This window comes from Danio aesculapii, chromosome 14, assembly GCF_903798145.1.
Source record: "Danio aesculapii chromosome 14, fDanAes4.1, whole genome shotgun sequence".
NCBI classification, from domain to species: domain Eukaryota; kingdom Metazoa; phylum Chordata; class Actinopteri; order Cypriniformes; family Danionidae; genus Danio; species Danio aesculapii.
In genome coordinates this window covers 33,201,777-33,217,372 of record NC_079448.1, presented here as the reverse complement: position 1 = coordinate 33,217,372, position 15,596 = coordinate 33,201,777, and the positions used below count along the sequence as shown (strand labels likewise).

Below are 15,596 nucleotides of genomic sequence, written 5' to 3'. Positions count from 1 at the left end.
GTGTCAGTATAGAGAGTGTTTTGATGCCTGCTGATGTACAGTATAACCTTGTATGATCTTATGCTTTGTTTCAAACAGATGAACTCACTGACACTGAAAAGAAACTGCAAAATAAAGTAGTTATTTTTATTTAAGTAAGTTTTCTTGTAGCTATATGTTAGTACATGTTAGTATATGTTAGTTCAGTCGTATGAAATTGTACGATTTTAAAAAGGAGGCGTGGCACCTAACCCTACCCCTAAACCCAACCGTCATTGGGGGATGAGCAAATCGTACAAAATTGTACGAATTCGATCAAACGAATTCATACGAATTAGCCACTAAATGAAAAAGTTATGAATTGCTATGAGATTGTGTTGGACTAACCACTTCAGAATCATTCACATACCATCTTTTGCACGTGCACGTTCGATTTTTCCAAAGGAGGCCAGCGGCTTGCGAGTGCATATTGTGAGCAATGTGCTCGTGTATTCCAGGCGCACCTAGTTGAAAACATCTCAACTTTTCAGAATGCCACAAGTGCACCACGAGACACTGACCAATCAGCTTCATACATTGTATGGAATATACCAAATTTGGTAGACTAATTACCTCAGACATACACAGAACACCCAGACACTGCAGTGCTTTTTAAATTTCTTCATAAATAAAATGTGTATCAGAGCTACAGCAATGTTTTGTCTGCTTGTCATCGTCTGAGAAAATGGTTAATGGTCACCTGCAACAACAGACAACATGGGAGCGCAAATTGCGTTAAAATGTTGAAGGAAGTGACGCGGAAGTGTTCGCACTTTCCATGCGCTTTTAGATGCGATATATGAACAACCCCTTAGACTGTTTTGACAATGTTTTTGTTAGCTTTCTGGACTATGGATGATTTGGGACCATTGCTGCATGGAGGGTGAGGGAGCGCTCAGATTTATTTCAAAGTATCTTCATTTGTGTTCCAGAGATAAACAAAGGTCCCAGGGGATGGAACGACATGAGGGTAAGTAATTATTGTCAGAATTGTTATTTTTGGGTGAATGAACCCTTTAATATACAAGGTGTCAACAATGGAGTCTCCGTAAAATAAGTTATTTGTTCATGGATGCACTAGCCACTGCTTCCGACAATGTAAAAAATGATCTGTTAATTAATAGTTTCCGTATTTTGTGTTTTCATCTATTTACGGCTTAAATTGCATTATGGGATGTTGATCTTTGCTCTGTCAACTTTTTAATTCAATTAAATTCATCTTTATTTATATAGCGCTTTTACAATGCAGATTGTGTCAAAGCAGCTTAACATAGAAGTTTTAGTTAATTGAAACTGAAGTTGAAGTTGAGTTCAGTTCAGTGTTGTTTAATTTTTAATGCTGAAGGTCCAAACGCTGGAAAGAAAATCAATCAATGCGCAGCTCCACAAGTCCGATACCAAGCAAGCCAGTGGTGATAGTGGCAGGGAACAAACTTCACCAATTGACTAAAATGAAGGAAAAAATCTCGAGAGAAACCAGGCTCAGTTGGGCATGACTATTTCTCCTCTGGCCAAACTTCTTGTGCAGAGCAGCAGTCTAGGCGCCGGAGGCCGGAGAACGCTGGACGTCCATTGTGAAGAAGCTGCAGGTGTGAGTAGATCTCCGGCAGGTGATCATACTAGCCCATGGGATCATATGATGTTGAAAATTCAACTTTTCAATTTAACAAAGTGACATCTATTGACATTTTAGTAGTTCGAAGTATATAATGTACTGTATAAGAAATAACATATAGAGAAATCAGTCAATAAATAACAGGAAATGTTCTGGCAGTTTATTACAAGGTTTTTGTACTGTAATTTACAACACCAACCCAGAAAATATATAACTTTAAACTTATAAAATTGTTCATAAAGTCACTTATTTTTAACTTTTCAAGCTTGAAAGTTGTTTGAAGAAAGATCAAGGTCCCATAATGTGATTCAAGTGCATAAATAAACGGGAAAATAAATATATAATAACATCAATCACAAAATACCAAAAACTGCAAATTTAAGGATATTTCTCACAGGAAAATCTGAAGAATGTGAAGTGTTCTTGACATGTTACATCCTTGTGCCATTTAGTTCCTACTAGCCCATTTAGCTCACAGTCAACTATTCACTTTAAAACCAGCAATTTACTCACTTTTTCAAGCAAAGTCAACTAATCACTTTTTATAGTATAAACTAATGCCCCATTCTGCATAGTAGAGAGTTTTTAATAAACCCAAGTGTAAACTTGCTTCATTTTTCTCTTGCATCTGCTTTAAATGATTTGTGCATAGGCCACATAAACTTCAAATCTATGCACGTTAATGACGTCCATGCTTAATTCGCCATTAAGGTGTCATTCGTCTGTTATTGGTCCTGTATAAAACCATATGACTTTTTCTTCTTACCCAATTAATAATTATTACATTTTTCCATATTCCAAATGATACTCAGGGCCTATTTCTGCAGTATAAATATCTTTGGTTAAACATCCTTGCTTTCCGAAAAAGCTCACGTGTCAGGAGTTTCTCAACGACCACACTTTTGCACAGTTCAAAACCGTCTCTAATTATGGCTTGTGTCATTGTTGGAAAGACGGGCTGCTGTTCCTGAGGACTGTCATAGACTAATCTAAGTGAGATGTTTTGGTCAGGCCTGAGATTCCTTCGTGTGCTTCTCTTTCTGTTTCTTTGGGCCTCTGTCCCATTGCTCCTGACAGTCATTGGGCTGCTAGTCACATTATAGCCCTTGCAGATCTCTGTCACATATCATGATAAGTAGGTTACATTCCCACTTATGTTTAGAGCTGCGATTGATGACTGTGATACGGAGAGACTATGAGCTTGGCCTGATATCCACATTTACAGTCTTGGCCACTTGGAGAAAATGTGCAAGACTGTTGCATGTTTAAACAGTCGCAAAGATCAGGGCCCATGCAATAAATCTACATTATGCCTGCATCCTAAATCACATATTCTCTTGGTTGGATACTCATTTTGTACATGTAAATACTCTAAAGACATTTTTTCTCTGTAGTATCTAATCAGGATGTACTACATTTGCCATGTTGTCATTATCATCTGACCTACCAGTTATGTCAATTGACTGCTATTCACATATCTTTTCTGTGGCCAAATGAGACAATTGACCAGTCTTTGGCCCTATCAGACAAAAACAATAAAATACCTTCCTCTTAAAGATAAGTTGACAAAAGGCATTGATTATAACATGGTATGAACATGATTGTGGCAACATTTTAATTCCAGGGCCTTAAATAAGTACTTAGACATACTATTCTTGTCACCTTCTGTTTTTTGCTTACTTTACTGTATGGAAGTACGGGATTTTAAATGCTTAAATTTGTAGGAATAGCCAACAATACAAAAAAAAGATATTCTTTTATGCCAAAAATCATTTGAATATTAAGTAAAGATCATGTTCCATGAAGATATTTTGTACATTTCTGACCTTAAATATACTTACTTATTTCCAGGGCCATTTTATATCGAAGTTGATATTTAGCCACACCATATCGGTGTCTCTCAGCATCTTGTTTTTATGAGGTGAGTTGTTAGCCCGACGCTCAACCCCCAATGTGAAGGACCAGGACATACACACATACACTACGGACAATTTAGCTAACCCAAATTCACCTACAGCACATGTCTTTGGAGGCAAGCAGAGCACCCACATGAACATGGGGTGAACATGCAAACTCCACAAAGAAATGCCACCTGCCTAGCTGAGGCTCAAACCAGCGACCTTCTTGTTTTGAGGCAACAGTGCTACCCACTGCGCCACTGTGTCGCCCAACCATAAATATATTCATTCATTCATTTTCTTTCAGCTTAGTCCCTTTATTAATCAGGGGTTGCCACAGCGGAATGAACCGCCAACTTATCCAGCATATGTTTTATGCAGCGGATGCCCTTCCAGCCACAACCTGACACAGGGAAACACATATACACTACGGGCAATTTAGCTTATTCAGTTCACCTATAGCACATGTCTTTGGACTGTGGAGGAAATCAGGGCACCCAGAGGAAACCTATGCCAAAACGGAGAGAACATGCTAACTCCTCACAGAATTGCCAACAGCGACCTTCTTGCTGTGAGGCGACAGCGCTACCCACTGCGCCACCGTGTCGCCCAACCAGAAATATATCAATACTGAAGTTTTGATTAGTAATTTGCATCGCTAAGAACCTAATTTGGACAACTTTAAAGATTAATTTAATATATGGATTTATTTTTAATCCTCAGATTCAAATATGGCTGCACGGTGGCTCAGGGGTTAGCACTGTCACTTCACAGCAAGAAGATCACTAGTTAAAGTCCTGGCTGGGCCACGAGGAATTTCCCCCACAGTCCAAAGACATGCTTTGTAGGTTAATTGGATAAACTAAAATTGGCTGTAGTGTATAAGTGTGTGAGTCAGAGAGTGTATGAGTGTTTTCTAACACTGGGGATTCATAAGTTAATGTACTTTCAGTGCAGGGTTGTGGCTGGATGGACATCCGCTGCATAAAACATATGTCAGAGTTATTGATGGCTCATTGCACTGTGGCCATGGAAAGTTAGAGATAGTTCAAATAGTTGTGTCTCGGCCATATATCGTCCTATCTTGTCAAGCCATACATCAATGGAAATCATATTTATCAACTTTCAGATTATGTTTAAATTATGACTGATTTTGGGTCCAGTGGCGAATATTTCATCAGAGGGGTATTCATGTTGAAGAACTCACATGCTCTAAAATTGAGATGTGTTGAAGAAAACTTTGTCATGTAAGTAAATCATATCCTTTTATTTCTTTAAAGCGCAAATTGTCATTTTATACAGACATTAGATGTGTATTTTGTAAAATGTTTGTAATTAGGGCTCCTTTTTAATCACATAATTAGAAGCACCACAATTCATTTGTGTTGTTTGTGTAGACTACTGAACACAAGTAGTTTAATTAAAAAAAAATTAATGACAGTGTTAAGTTAACGCATCACAAGTAACCTGAGTTGTGTAATTATTTTTTCAAGTTACAGTATGCAGTTATTTTTTAAGCACCTGGTATAATAACAAGGTATAAGAAATAGGCTATATAAATTTTCAACATAAGTATTGCCAGTTAATTTGTTTTTCCATTCATTTGCTTATTATTGTCCCCAGTGAACATGATACTATTCTAGAATCTCACCTGCACAAAATAATCAGTATGAAGGTAACTAAAAAAACTACTTGTATCTATCTACCTATCTACAGTGCTCAGTATAAATGAGTGCAGCCCATTTTAAATATTTTTATCCATTTCTCAGTGAATATAGGCTATGTATTTTGGTGCATTTAAACAAAACCGATTTATTAAACAGATATATTTATTAAAAGAATATTTTAGTCATCAAACATATTTAAAAATTGAAAGATAATACAATTAAATTCAAGCAAAATATTGCAAAATTTTAACTACATTTTTCACATTTTTTGCTTCTCTTGATTTTTCCTCTTTTTAATTTTTTTTAAATGTGTATTTATTGTAAGTTATTTTGTTGGATAAGTTCCTGATTTGGCTTCAGTACTGATTAATCTAATGTATATGCACAAATATAATATTGTACAGCTTGCTATTAAAAATATGAATTTAAAAGATCTATCTATCTATCTATCTATCTATCTATCTATCTATCTATCTATCTATCTATCTATCTATCTATCTATCTATCTATCTATCTATCTATCTATCTATCTATCTATCTATCTATCTATCTATCTATCTATCTATCTATCTATCTATCTATCTATCTATCTATGCGTCTGTCCTGCCATTCTCAGATACTCTCCTATGGCCTTATGGGATAAGTGTCCGTTGTATAAACACTATAGTAAACAAAATAGAAGAAGCCACACTGATACTTTTTACCGTCAGTTAAATTGGCAAAAGCCCCAGTCAAATGTCACCAGTATATCAACACGGTTAAGATTTGATTCGTACAGTATGTTCATGAATAGCCTACCGGCAGACTACAGATGTTAATATTGTAGCCTCCTGCGCGCGCCATGCTCCACCCCGTGTGTTTCGCTCTTTGTCCGGAACTCGGCTGCGTGCTCGCGCAGTCCTGACTCTGTGCTGAGATCTCGCCGCGCGCACAAGCGACTCTCGATTCCCACTCTGCGTCCCGACTGCACCTCAGCGCGAGAGGGTGGAAAACTTTCCCAAAACTTCTGATTGCAAATTTTCTCGCTTCTTCTTCTACACAGCGAACTGCTTCGCCGATCTTTTCAAAAGAAGAAACTGCCTTTGAAGTGCCTTGATTTTACAGCATTGGACGTGTGCGCGTGCAAAGCGCTGGACATATCGCAGACTTGCTGTTGTTTTTTCATTTTTAAAAAAAAAGCAGAAACGAAGGGAACAAAGTCGTGACTTAACTGCTGTTTGTTACTTTTGGTCGCTTTTTATTCGGTATACACTGCGGGATTGTTTCGCTCGTTATTTTCGGAGGCCCGGTTTTTTTTATTGCTCAAGAAAATCCAGCTCGCGAGACCCGAGCGTCTAAAAGAAGTTAAACACAGAAAGACTCCGCATCCCCATGAGGCAACTAGAAGTGCCTATCGAAGAGATTTCGTGACTGAACTTTTTCTTTTGTTTTGTGTTCATTTTTGTTGCTCCATTACTTTAGCAGTCAGCGATGAAGATGATCGTTGTATTTACAGTATGCATGTCTGTGGTGGTTTTGGCGTCGGCTCAGGCTGATCAGAAGTCAAAGAACTGCAATGAAGTCAGAACTGCCTATAGTTCCAAAGGTTTCAACGTCAACGATGTTCCCAACAAAGGAGTGCAGGGTGAGTTACACTGATTTTATTAACACGAAATGCGGTACACTTGTTAAGCTTGATTCGTTTGGTAGGCTCGGTGTACTAAAAAAGCCATGTAAACACACGGTGAGTACAGTTTGGCCTGGTTGGCTGCATATGTCGCTTTGTATGTCCAGAAAGCAGTGTTTAAAGTTAGCAAGGTGCTTATTTCGTGTCCGCACATTCATTTAAACAGTTCTATTTATTATTATTGTTCACTCTTATTGGTTCAAACTGTCTGCTTTGAGGATTTCATTAGGTCATTAAAGTGACTAACACACATCCTTTAAACTTTACATTTTATTAGACTTTAAGAGATAGAGGTAAAGTTGGTTTTATATTCGGATATTCAGACATTCTCCTTAATAACATACAGTAATTTTAGAAAAGTATTTTTTGCAAATTCTAAATAGGGAAATCATATAAGCAGCCAATAACTATCAAAGTACAACATTGTTCACAGCCAATTAGATAGTGCTAATGTTGTTTTGAAGTCATACTTGCATGCTAATTCAGATCGAATATTCAAAGTAACATAGTAAACGATATAGACTTCTAAATGAACGAATGTGCGAGTATAAAACCAACTCTCCTCCTATTCTTTAAGAGACAGTTGTCCGGAAAAAAACGACATATTGTTTTATACCTGTACTGCTTGCTTTCTTTAACTATTCAGTGTAAGTCATGTTCAGTGGGTTATAATGTTGTCCGCGGTCACACTTTATTTGCATAATATAAAGACTTGCTGTTATTCTGTACTACATAATTTCATTTTAGGGAAAAGAATGGCCGAAATTGTAAGTGAGAACTGTCCCGTTAAGTCGCATTCTCCATACGTTACTGCACTTCGGATTGTAAGTGTGGAGTTCTTCATCTTTCAAACGGGATACAGCTCGTGATTACATTTCTATAGTTACAAATGTTTCGCACCCCCAGCTGCTGTCTTTGTTTCAAAGCGTCGTACTTTGTCATTATAAGCGAGAGTCAGTCATCGGACAGTGATTGTCATTCAGAAGCGCTAATGCTCATGTAAATGCAGTGATTTTATCAGGAGCGGCATTGGGGGCGGGGGAGCGTAACAAGTTGCAGTTTTAGCTCCTCTTCAAGGGGAAAACTAGCCTCGGGACACAGTTTGTATATAATCAGTGTCTTATTTCCCCTTAAGTAAAAGAGAAAGTTTTTTGTTTGACCAGCGAAAGGCTTCGTCCAAGTTAATTCAGGGAACTGAATCTACATTGTAAAGATATTTAATGAAACTGACTAGATATCTCGCATCTCAAATTAGCATGACACAATAAAAGTGTGCTTTAAGAAGTTTTAAGCACTATCGCATGAGCGAGAGTGCTGATTTTGGCATGAGTTCGCAGGAAGCCACAGCTATGCTTATGTTCACTTTAGTAGCAGACATGTGCCACAATTTGTGTTACAATGTGTTACAATTTAAGACTGGTCAGTTTACCCATTTTTTAGGGCACACATTAGTAAGGCCATACAGAATCTGCAGACATTTTTTGCTGTTTCTGCAGAGAATTTTGTAAAAAATCTGCAGATTTATGCAGAATTATTTTAGTATCGTAACTAAAAACTTATTACATAAAATAAAAAAATAATAGTTTAACTTTTTTAATGTTTACAATGTAAATTCATCTAGATCCACTTATTTGGTAAACAAAGCAAGTCTATCATATAATATATCTACTAAAAGACAGAAAATGTTACTTTACAAACTGTATTGTAAATAAATCAAATGAACACTTTCATTATAGTCAATAAAATTACTGAAATTAATTTCAAAACTGAATAAATATAAACTTACACACATTTACACAAGTAAATAAATAGTCGACGATGGGCTAAAAATCTGCGGATTTCTGCTAACGCAGATTCCGTGTGGGTCTACCCATTAGTACAAACAAAACACTTGGACTGGATCAAAAAGAAAATTATATTAGTCCTGCATTCACACTTTAATTTTTAAGACCAAAGATGCAGAGTTTCTTTGGAAGCAGACTGAGACCAATCTTTAGAGGTCTTGGTCATCTTGTTTGTTTCACACCTAACTAAAGTTAGTAGTATTCACACCTATTCAGAGCAATTACACCAGAGTTTGTTTTTATCACCCCAAACACACCATGAAAAGGCCATGTGTAAAGCAGTATGACTGCTCTATCCTCCATCACAATAGTTTTGTAAATTCTATAAAAATTCCATATCGTTGTTAGAGTTTAATGGGTCTGTGATTAATTTGGATTATTATGTGTCTATTGTGCACAAGCATTTACAGTTTTATTAAGTAATGCAACCAAATATATAATATGAACTTTTTACAAGTTTCCCAGTACTGGATTGCAGCTGAAAGGGCATCTGCTGCATAAAACATATGCCAGAATAATTTTCGATTCATTCCGCTGTGGTGACCCCTGATAAATAAGTCAAATGAAAATAAATGAACTTTTTGCAAATTTTTGTGTAAAAATTTGGACAAGCACAAAAAAAATAACGTAAAAATGTGTATGTTTGTATGTATGTTCGTATGTATGTGTGTATAAGTCCACACTGACTGAAGTTCTTTTATTCATAGTACAGCTTATTTATGCACTTATTCGTATACTATTTTTAATTTTATTTGCTTGTAAACTACTCAAAAGTGTTTTGTAATAAGTCTGTATTAGATACCTATCACTCACATGCTCTCTGTAACAGTAATCGGTGATACAAATTAAATATCTAGACACCTAAACTTTAAGTCAAATTCAAGCACCAGAACACGCTGTTGTGTTAAACATGTTCTTGTGATTCTTGATGATTAACCTGGCTACATGCATGACTGCAGCTAGGTGAAGAGGAACAACTGTGAACCCTAATTTTCCTTGTTCTTTCCACCAGCCCAACAAGTCTATTGTCTTCCCTGAGGTGTCATTGTAATGCAAACTTTGAGTGTTCCCCAGCATGCCTGCATTTGTCATGTTTTATTGTGTCAAATCTCCAGTTTTGTTGTGATGGCTTTAAAGAATGAACACTGAAAGCTCATTTAGAGGGTAGGTTTGGGTGCCATGCGCGTGTGCCTCTTACAATGGTACACAATATGCGTCTGGACCCTGTGCAAGGCTAACCTCAGTTAGCATGCTTTTGTCAATAAGAGACTGAGATAATTGATACAGAGAAAGTGACAAGGTCTGCTGTCGCTGAGGGGTGGAGGTCCTTAGAAAGCAAAAAAAGGAAGCACAAAAAGCCCTGCTTTGGCTTAACAATGTCTCCTGTTGCTAGGGAGAAAATGGTCCACAGGAGAACCTAATTGAACTGGTAGTGCCCCCCTTCCCTCGTTTTGGCTTTCAGAGCTGGCCCTCTTCACCTTGTAGTCAAAACATGTCTTATTTATTCTTCTGTAGTCCCAAAACACAATTCCATGGTTTCTAGTATGCCATATAGTTTTGGAGAATGGTCAAACATCCCTTACATGCCACTTTTCAACATTTCAGCAATTAATCAGAAATTTTATTATTGTTATTAATATGCAAATGTGACTCAGATTAAACAGGAAAGGCCACTTTTGTCAGCTGTTTGACTTTTACATTAAATGTCATATGGCATTATATTGGCCATGACATCCTGTACAGCAAGAGTTTATGCAAATATCTTTCGCTTTTAGTTTGAGGTGAAATGACGAGGCATTTTTAACATTTCAACTTAATTCCACAGATCAGATAAGAACACATAAATAAAAAATTCTGCTACAAATCTGAATTCTGAAAATAAGTAGCTATAGATTAGCTAAAATTAATAATAGTACAAAATTCATACAATTACCGTTATAATTTCGCTATAAACAACATATGCCAAATTTAAATTATTTAAACTGAAACTACATCTTTCATTTAGCAGAAATTCTTATTTTTTGACATTTTGAATATTTATGATGAAAACAAAGGCTTGGTTTGTACTTCACGTGTTTTCCGGGTAATTTCATTCCATCTGTAAAAAATGTGTCTCAGCTTTGGGGCAGGGCTCACATTAACCAGCACAGAGTAGCCTATCTGAGCATTTCAGTTGAGCAGTGCAACTTTCTTGTACATTTTTTTGTGTGCATTTTAGTTCAACTGCAGATTCAGTCATTATAATGCAAAAAAAAAAAATACTCTGTCATTTTTGGCCATACTGGTCAGAGTCATCCTTTAAAATCATAAATGGATTGTATAGACAGTTATTTGTATAGACACATAATAAAAAACACAATATGACATTATAAAGCAAGCACAGCCCACAAAATGTGCTCTCTGTCTTCTAGCATATTTTTCTTCACTAGCACTGGCACGTGGTAACTAAATTAATCTGAGGGTTCTGCTATAAGCATCCTAGCAAACATTTTTTGTTTTTAAAAGATGTCTAATAGGTGTCTAAACATAGTCGTCTTGGCTAAAACAAGGCTAAATTTGGGCTGTCAGTGAAAATCTAATAGACGTCTAAGAATAGGCCAAAACTAGACTAGTTGTCAAATAAACAGAAATGAATGACTACACATATAAAGTCTGCCTAATCTGTCTATTTGGTGACTAATCTAGTTTTGGGCTATTCTTAGATGTCTAATAGATTTTCACTGACAGCCCAAGTTTAGCCTTGTTTTAGTCAAGCTGTCTACTTTTAGATGTCTGTTGGACGTCTATTAAACACAATATTGTTTGCTGAAATGTGTTAAAGTGAATTTTAAATGTACATTTTTTATATAAAGCTAAAACTGCTTAGAATTTTTTGTTTCTGAATGATTGTGATGAGTGTTTGTGCTCTTCATTGCTGCGCATTTCAGAGCAGAATAGAACAGTGAAAAAACATAGAAACCCTATTTCTGGATATATTGTGGTTTTCCTCCTTTATTATCAACACATGGATTTAGAGCCGCCCGCATCAGCAGCACAGCTGGTCGCCATGTCTGCCAATGTTTAAGAAAACCTGGTATCATATTTTTTTAATGTATCTGAACACTATATAGGTTTAGAATTAAATAATAAATGGCTGATACAAATGATGATGATGTTCTTGGTTAGCTGAACTATCCCTTTAAGTTTAGCTTCTTATAGCTTCTAGCTATTTGTCCAGCAGATGTGACTAATGTATGATAATGATGAGTTATTTAAATACTTGACTAGAACCTTTGACCCTTTAAGCATAAACATTTTAAAGACTAATTATGTCCTTAAAGTCAGGTCAGAAGCCAGGTAGTGCAAGTCTACATGCGTATATCAACATGTGTGGGTTTTAAAGTGCCATAGTATAATGTTTAGGAATCTAAAGCAAATAAGTTTGCAGAAACCTCTTTATCCTACCATTTAGCTGAACTCTGTTGAAGATTGTGGTGTGAAATTGGTCTTAGGAAGTTTCTGTGTGTTCTCTGCTGGATAAGCATAGTTTTGTAAGGAGCTTTTGCTTAGGGAGAGGTAAGATCCTTCTTTGTGGTTAGAGTTCTTCTCTAGATCCTCTCAGTTTGAGGGGGCTGGATTATTGCTCCTTAGTGGCTTCATAGTTCTTTAAGCTCTGGAGTACATAGATTCCTGCTGAGGACTAAACTGCCTGTATCATCCAATCCTCAGCTAAACCAAAAGCACTGCATAGCCTTCTCATGAAAAGCTTTGGTACTTGTGATAGTTTGATTGCCCTAGATGTCATAAAACATGCGTGTCAAGTGCCTCCCACCCAGTGGCAGGCGGCCCATCTTCAAAAGATTCAGAGGAGGGGTGGTTAATACTGACCAGATTGGTATCTTGCCTTGTCAACAGCTCCTCATAGAGATCCAGCACAATCCTTTCCTCCTTTTCTGGAGAAATCTGCTTTGCTTTATGTTGGCAGTTTGCTCTTATGTCATGCCTCAGGTATGGACAATGGCAAAGATCAAACATGCTTCCTCCCCTTTCTCCTGAAAGATTCATCATACTCTTAATTACTTCAGAACATTGAGAGACTCTAAGAGGCGATGACTTCACCCCCCTGGCCTCTTGATATTGTACAGATCAAATCTTAATTGGACACACTTAATCTCTGACTTGTAGCTTGGACACATCAACGTAGATCTCATTTTTGTAGGACAGTTTTTTTGTGATTATTGTTTGTCTTGTGTTTTCACCCTGATAAATTGTGTTACATTGTTGGTGATAACTTCTTCCACCTCTCTTGTCTGGTCTGTATTTGTTAACTCAATATTTCAGCCATGTTGTTTTCTGCAACCAATAGCATATAGCTTTACTCTGGGCTCTTGAATTCATTATGCAGATTATTCCCAAAGAGATCAAATGTACTGATGAAAGTATTAGCTGATTTTGAGTTGCAGCTTTGCATTCTCGAAGCATGCAGGACTACTCGTTTATTCCACCTCCTCATGTGAAAGTTACACATGAATGAATTTGAATTCATGGGTTGACTGTGACAATGCGTTATCCATTAAGTAGATGTAAATTAGCTGTTTAGCTAATTGGATAAAATCAAACAAATCACCATTTCCCTTGACAGTCAGATGGCTGAACTACACAAGAAGTTGAACATGCCAGTAAGAAGATCATTTATGCCAAGTTAATGAGACCTGTCTGCCACAGTGTCAGATCAGAGAGTGCCTCCCTCACAACAGCGTTCTACATAATCAGAGGATAATTGCTCAACTTTTAAAGTCAGAGGGGATTGATAGTGAATCAGAATCATGTAGAAGACCCAAATCCTTGGTTTAAGCATAAATTGGCGTAAACTGTTCTTCAAATCTTTTTATTTATTTTTTTGAAAGGTTGTACCAGGGTCCACAAAGATGTTGATTCAGGAACATGTTGTACTTTCCGAAATAAGGTTACCCTATCATTATCAGAGCTGGTAAACATAAATATATAGATCAATTAGCGGTTACTGTAATGTTGGGCTGTCAAAATTAATTGTTTCTTCTATCCACCATGATGTAGACACAGACAATTCAATATCGGTTCAGTAATAGATAATAATTATTGAATACTGATGTAATTTATCTCATATGCACCATGTCGTGGTAACTTACTATGGTTTCAGATTCAAGCGCAAGTAATTAAAACTTTCCAACTTCTTAAAAAGCAGCTGTACACAATTCACTGCTTGTGAGTTTGCTTGATAGTCTTTCACTGACACGTTTTCAAGGTATACTGTGCTTTGGAAAAGTCAAGATTTTTAATACAGTTTAATACCATTCATATGATATGTGTAAAAAAATTTTTTTACATTTTTTTTATGACAATAGTATGCAAAAACAAAATGGATTGTTTTCAAAGTGAAAAATTTGTGTTTTTTTACCCAGAAATTAAAAAATATATATTTTAGAGCAGTAATCACAATATCGTGAAACTGTGATATTTTTATCCAAGATTATCATACTGTCAGAATCTTATACCGGCCCATGCCTAGAACCCAGAGCCCCTAGTTCACTGCCGTAAAGCTCTCTCTCTCACTGTAGACCTTTGACCTGGTGGCGTGTTTGCAAGTTAACGTTTCCTCTCCTCTCTTGACTGTTTCAGAAATACTTGTGGATTAGGCACAATCGTGTCTGCAGAGTGAGTTTTCTCCACCACGCCTATCATAGATCAGTTATTGATGTTGTCCTGCTTGAAATCTTTTCAAAGCCATAATATGTTGGGGTTTTTTTTTTCAGGATTTTGCAAAGAATGCAGATTTCAAAAAGCAAAATTTCCATTTCTTAACCTTTTTTCAATTTCAAGGCTTTACTGTCAGTTCTGATCTATTAAATAAATCACAGCTAAACAAAAGCATTATTTAGCCCTTTGTTTACATTACTTAAATAGGCCTGTAGTAACATTTGTTTTATGTACAAATATTAATATGGGGAATGATGATTGTATAAATATTGTGCAAGAATTTGAGTTTGCACTACGCTGATTTTGCCTCATGAAATATCATGATGTGTTGAATTGTCTTTAGATGGTTATGTTTGCACTGCATGTTTCCTTGTGGAGAGAAGGCCTGAAAAGGATCTGATCTGTGCTCTGTGCTCTCGGTGACCTGAGCCCATTGAATAACTGCCTGTAATTGAGTTTGGCTATCAGGAGGAAGTGGTTTTGTGAATGTGAATCAAGTAGCGTTTGGTAACAAGCAGACAGGAGGAGTTCATGCCTGGCTACGCGTTTGGGCCAACACTCTCTTGTGGCTTGTAAAATATTTGCTGCCTTATGAGATCGGCTAAGACCGATCTGATTCCTGATGTAGATGTTGTATTTGGGTCTTCATTCTTATTTCCTCTCAGTCCCCCCTTCATGAGAGCGAAGGCCTGGTGGGGGGTAAGTGCAGAGTATGGGAACAATGGGACACCCCCTTTTAGCCTGAGTCTGCCCCCTCCATGGCGCATTCCACAGGGGACCACCAAGACCTCCTCACTGGGACCTCAGAGATAAGAAAAGCAACAAAGACTCAGCCGGAGGATCTTCGGAAAAAGGATTGACTGACCGTTGAATGAAAGAGGAGGGAGTTTTGACTGACAGAAGAAGGCCGGCAGTGAGAGGCAACTTAACATTTTACTAAGAGGAGCTGCCACCACGTATGATTGAGCGAGAGCGTGTGACCCGCTCATAGGGAATTTGAGGAACTCACTGAAATCTGGCCCAGGGCTGGATTCGTACGCTCTGACTCACTCTGAGTCATCCATGCTTTCTGAATAGGGCAGATGTGCACAGACATGAAGAAAAAAACCCCACACTTCATCGGCACAAGACGTGTGTCTCTTATGACATTGTTAGTGTAGTTTGTGGTTTTCC

The 15,596-nt window shown here is 37.1% G+C and overlaps 1 protein-coding gene across 1 annotated transcript in view; it reads left to right on the top strand.

Moving 5' to 3' along the window:
- The first annotated feature begins 6,090 nt into the window (after positions 1-6,090).
- Positions 6,091-15,596, top strand: part of gpc4 (glypican 4) — a 61,739-nt gene continuing 52,233 nt past the window's right edge. Inside the window, exon 1 of the mRNA XM_056471892.1 lies at positions 6,091-6,822. Coding sequence (XP_056327867.1) covers positions 6,669-6,822 — 154 coding nt within the window. The 5' untranslated portion in view covers positions 6,091-6,668. The remainder of the gene's footprint in view (positions 6,823-15,596) is intronic.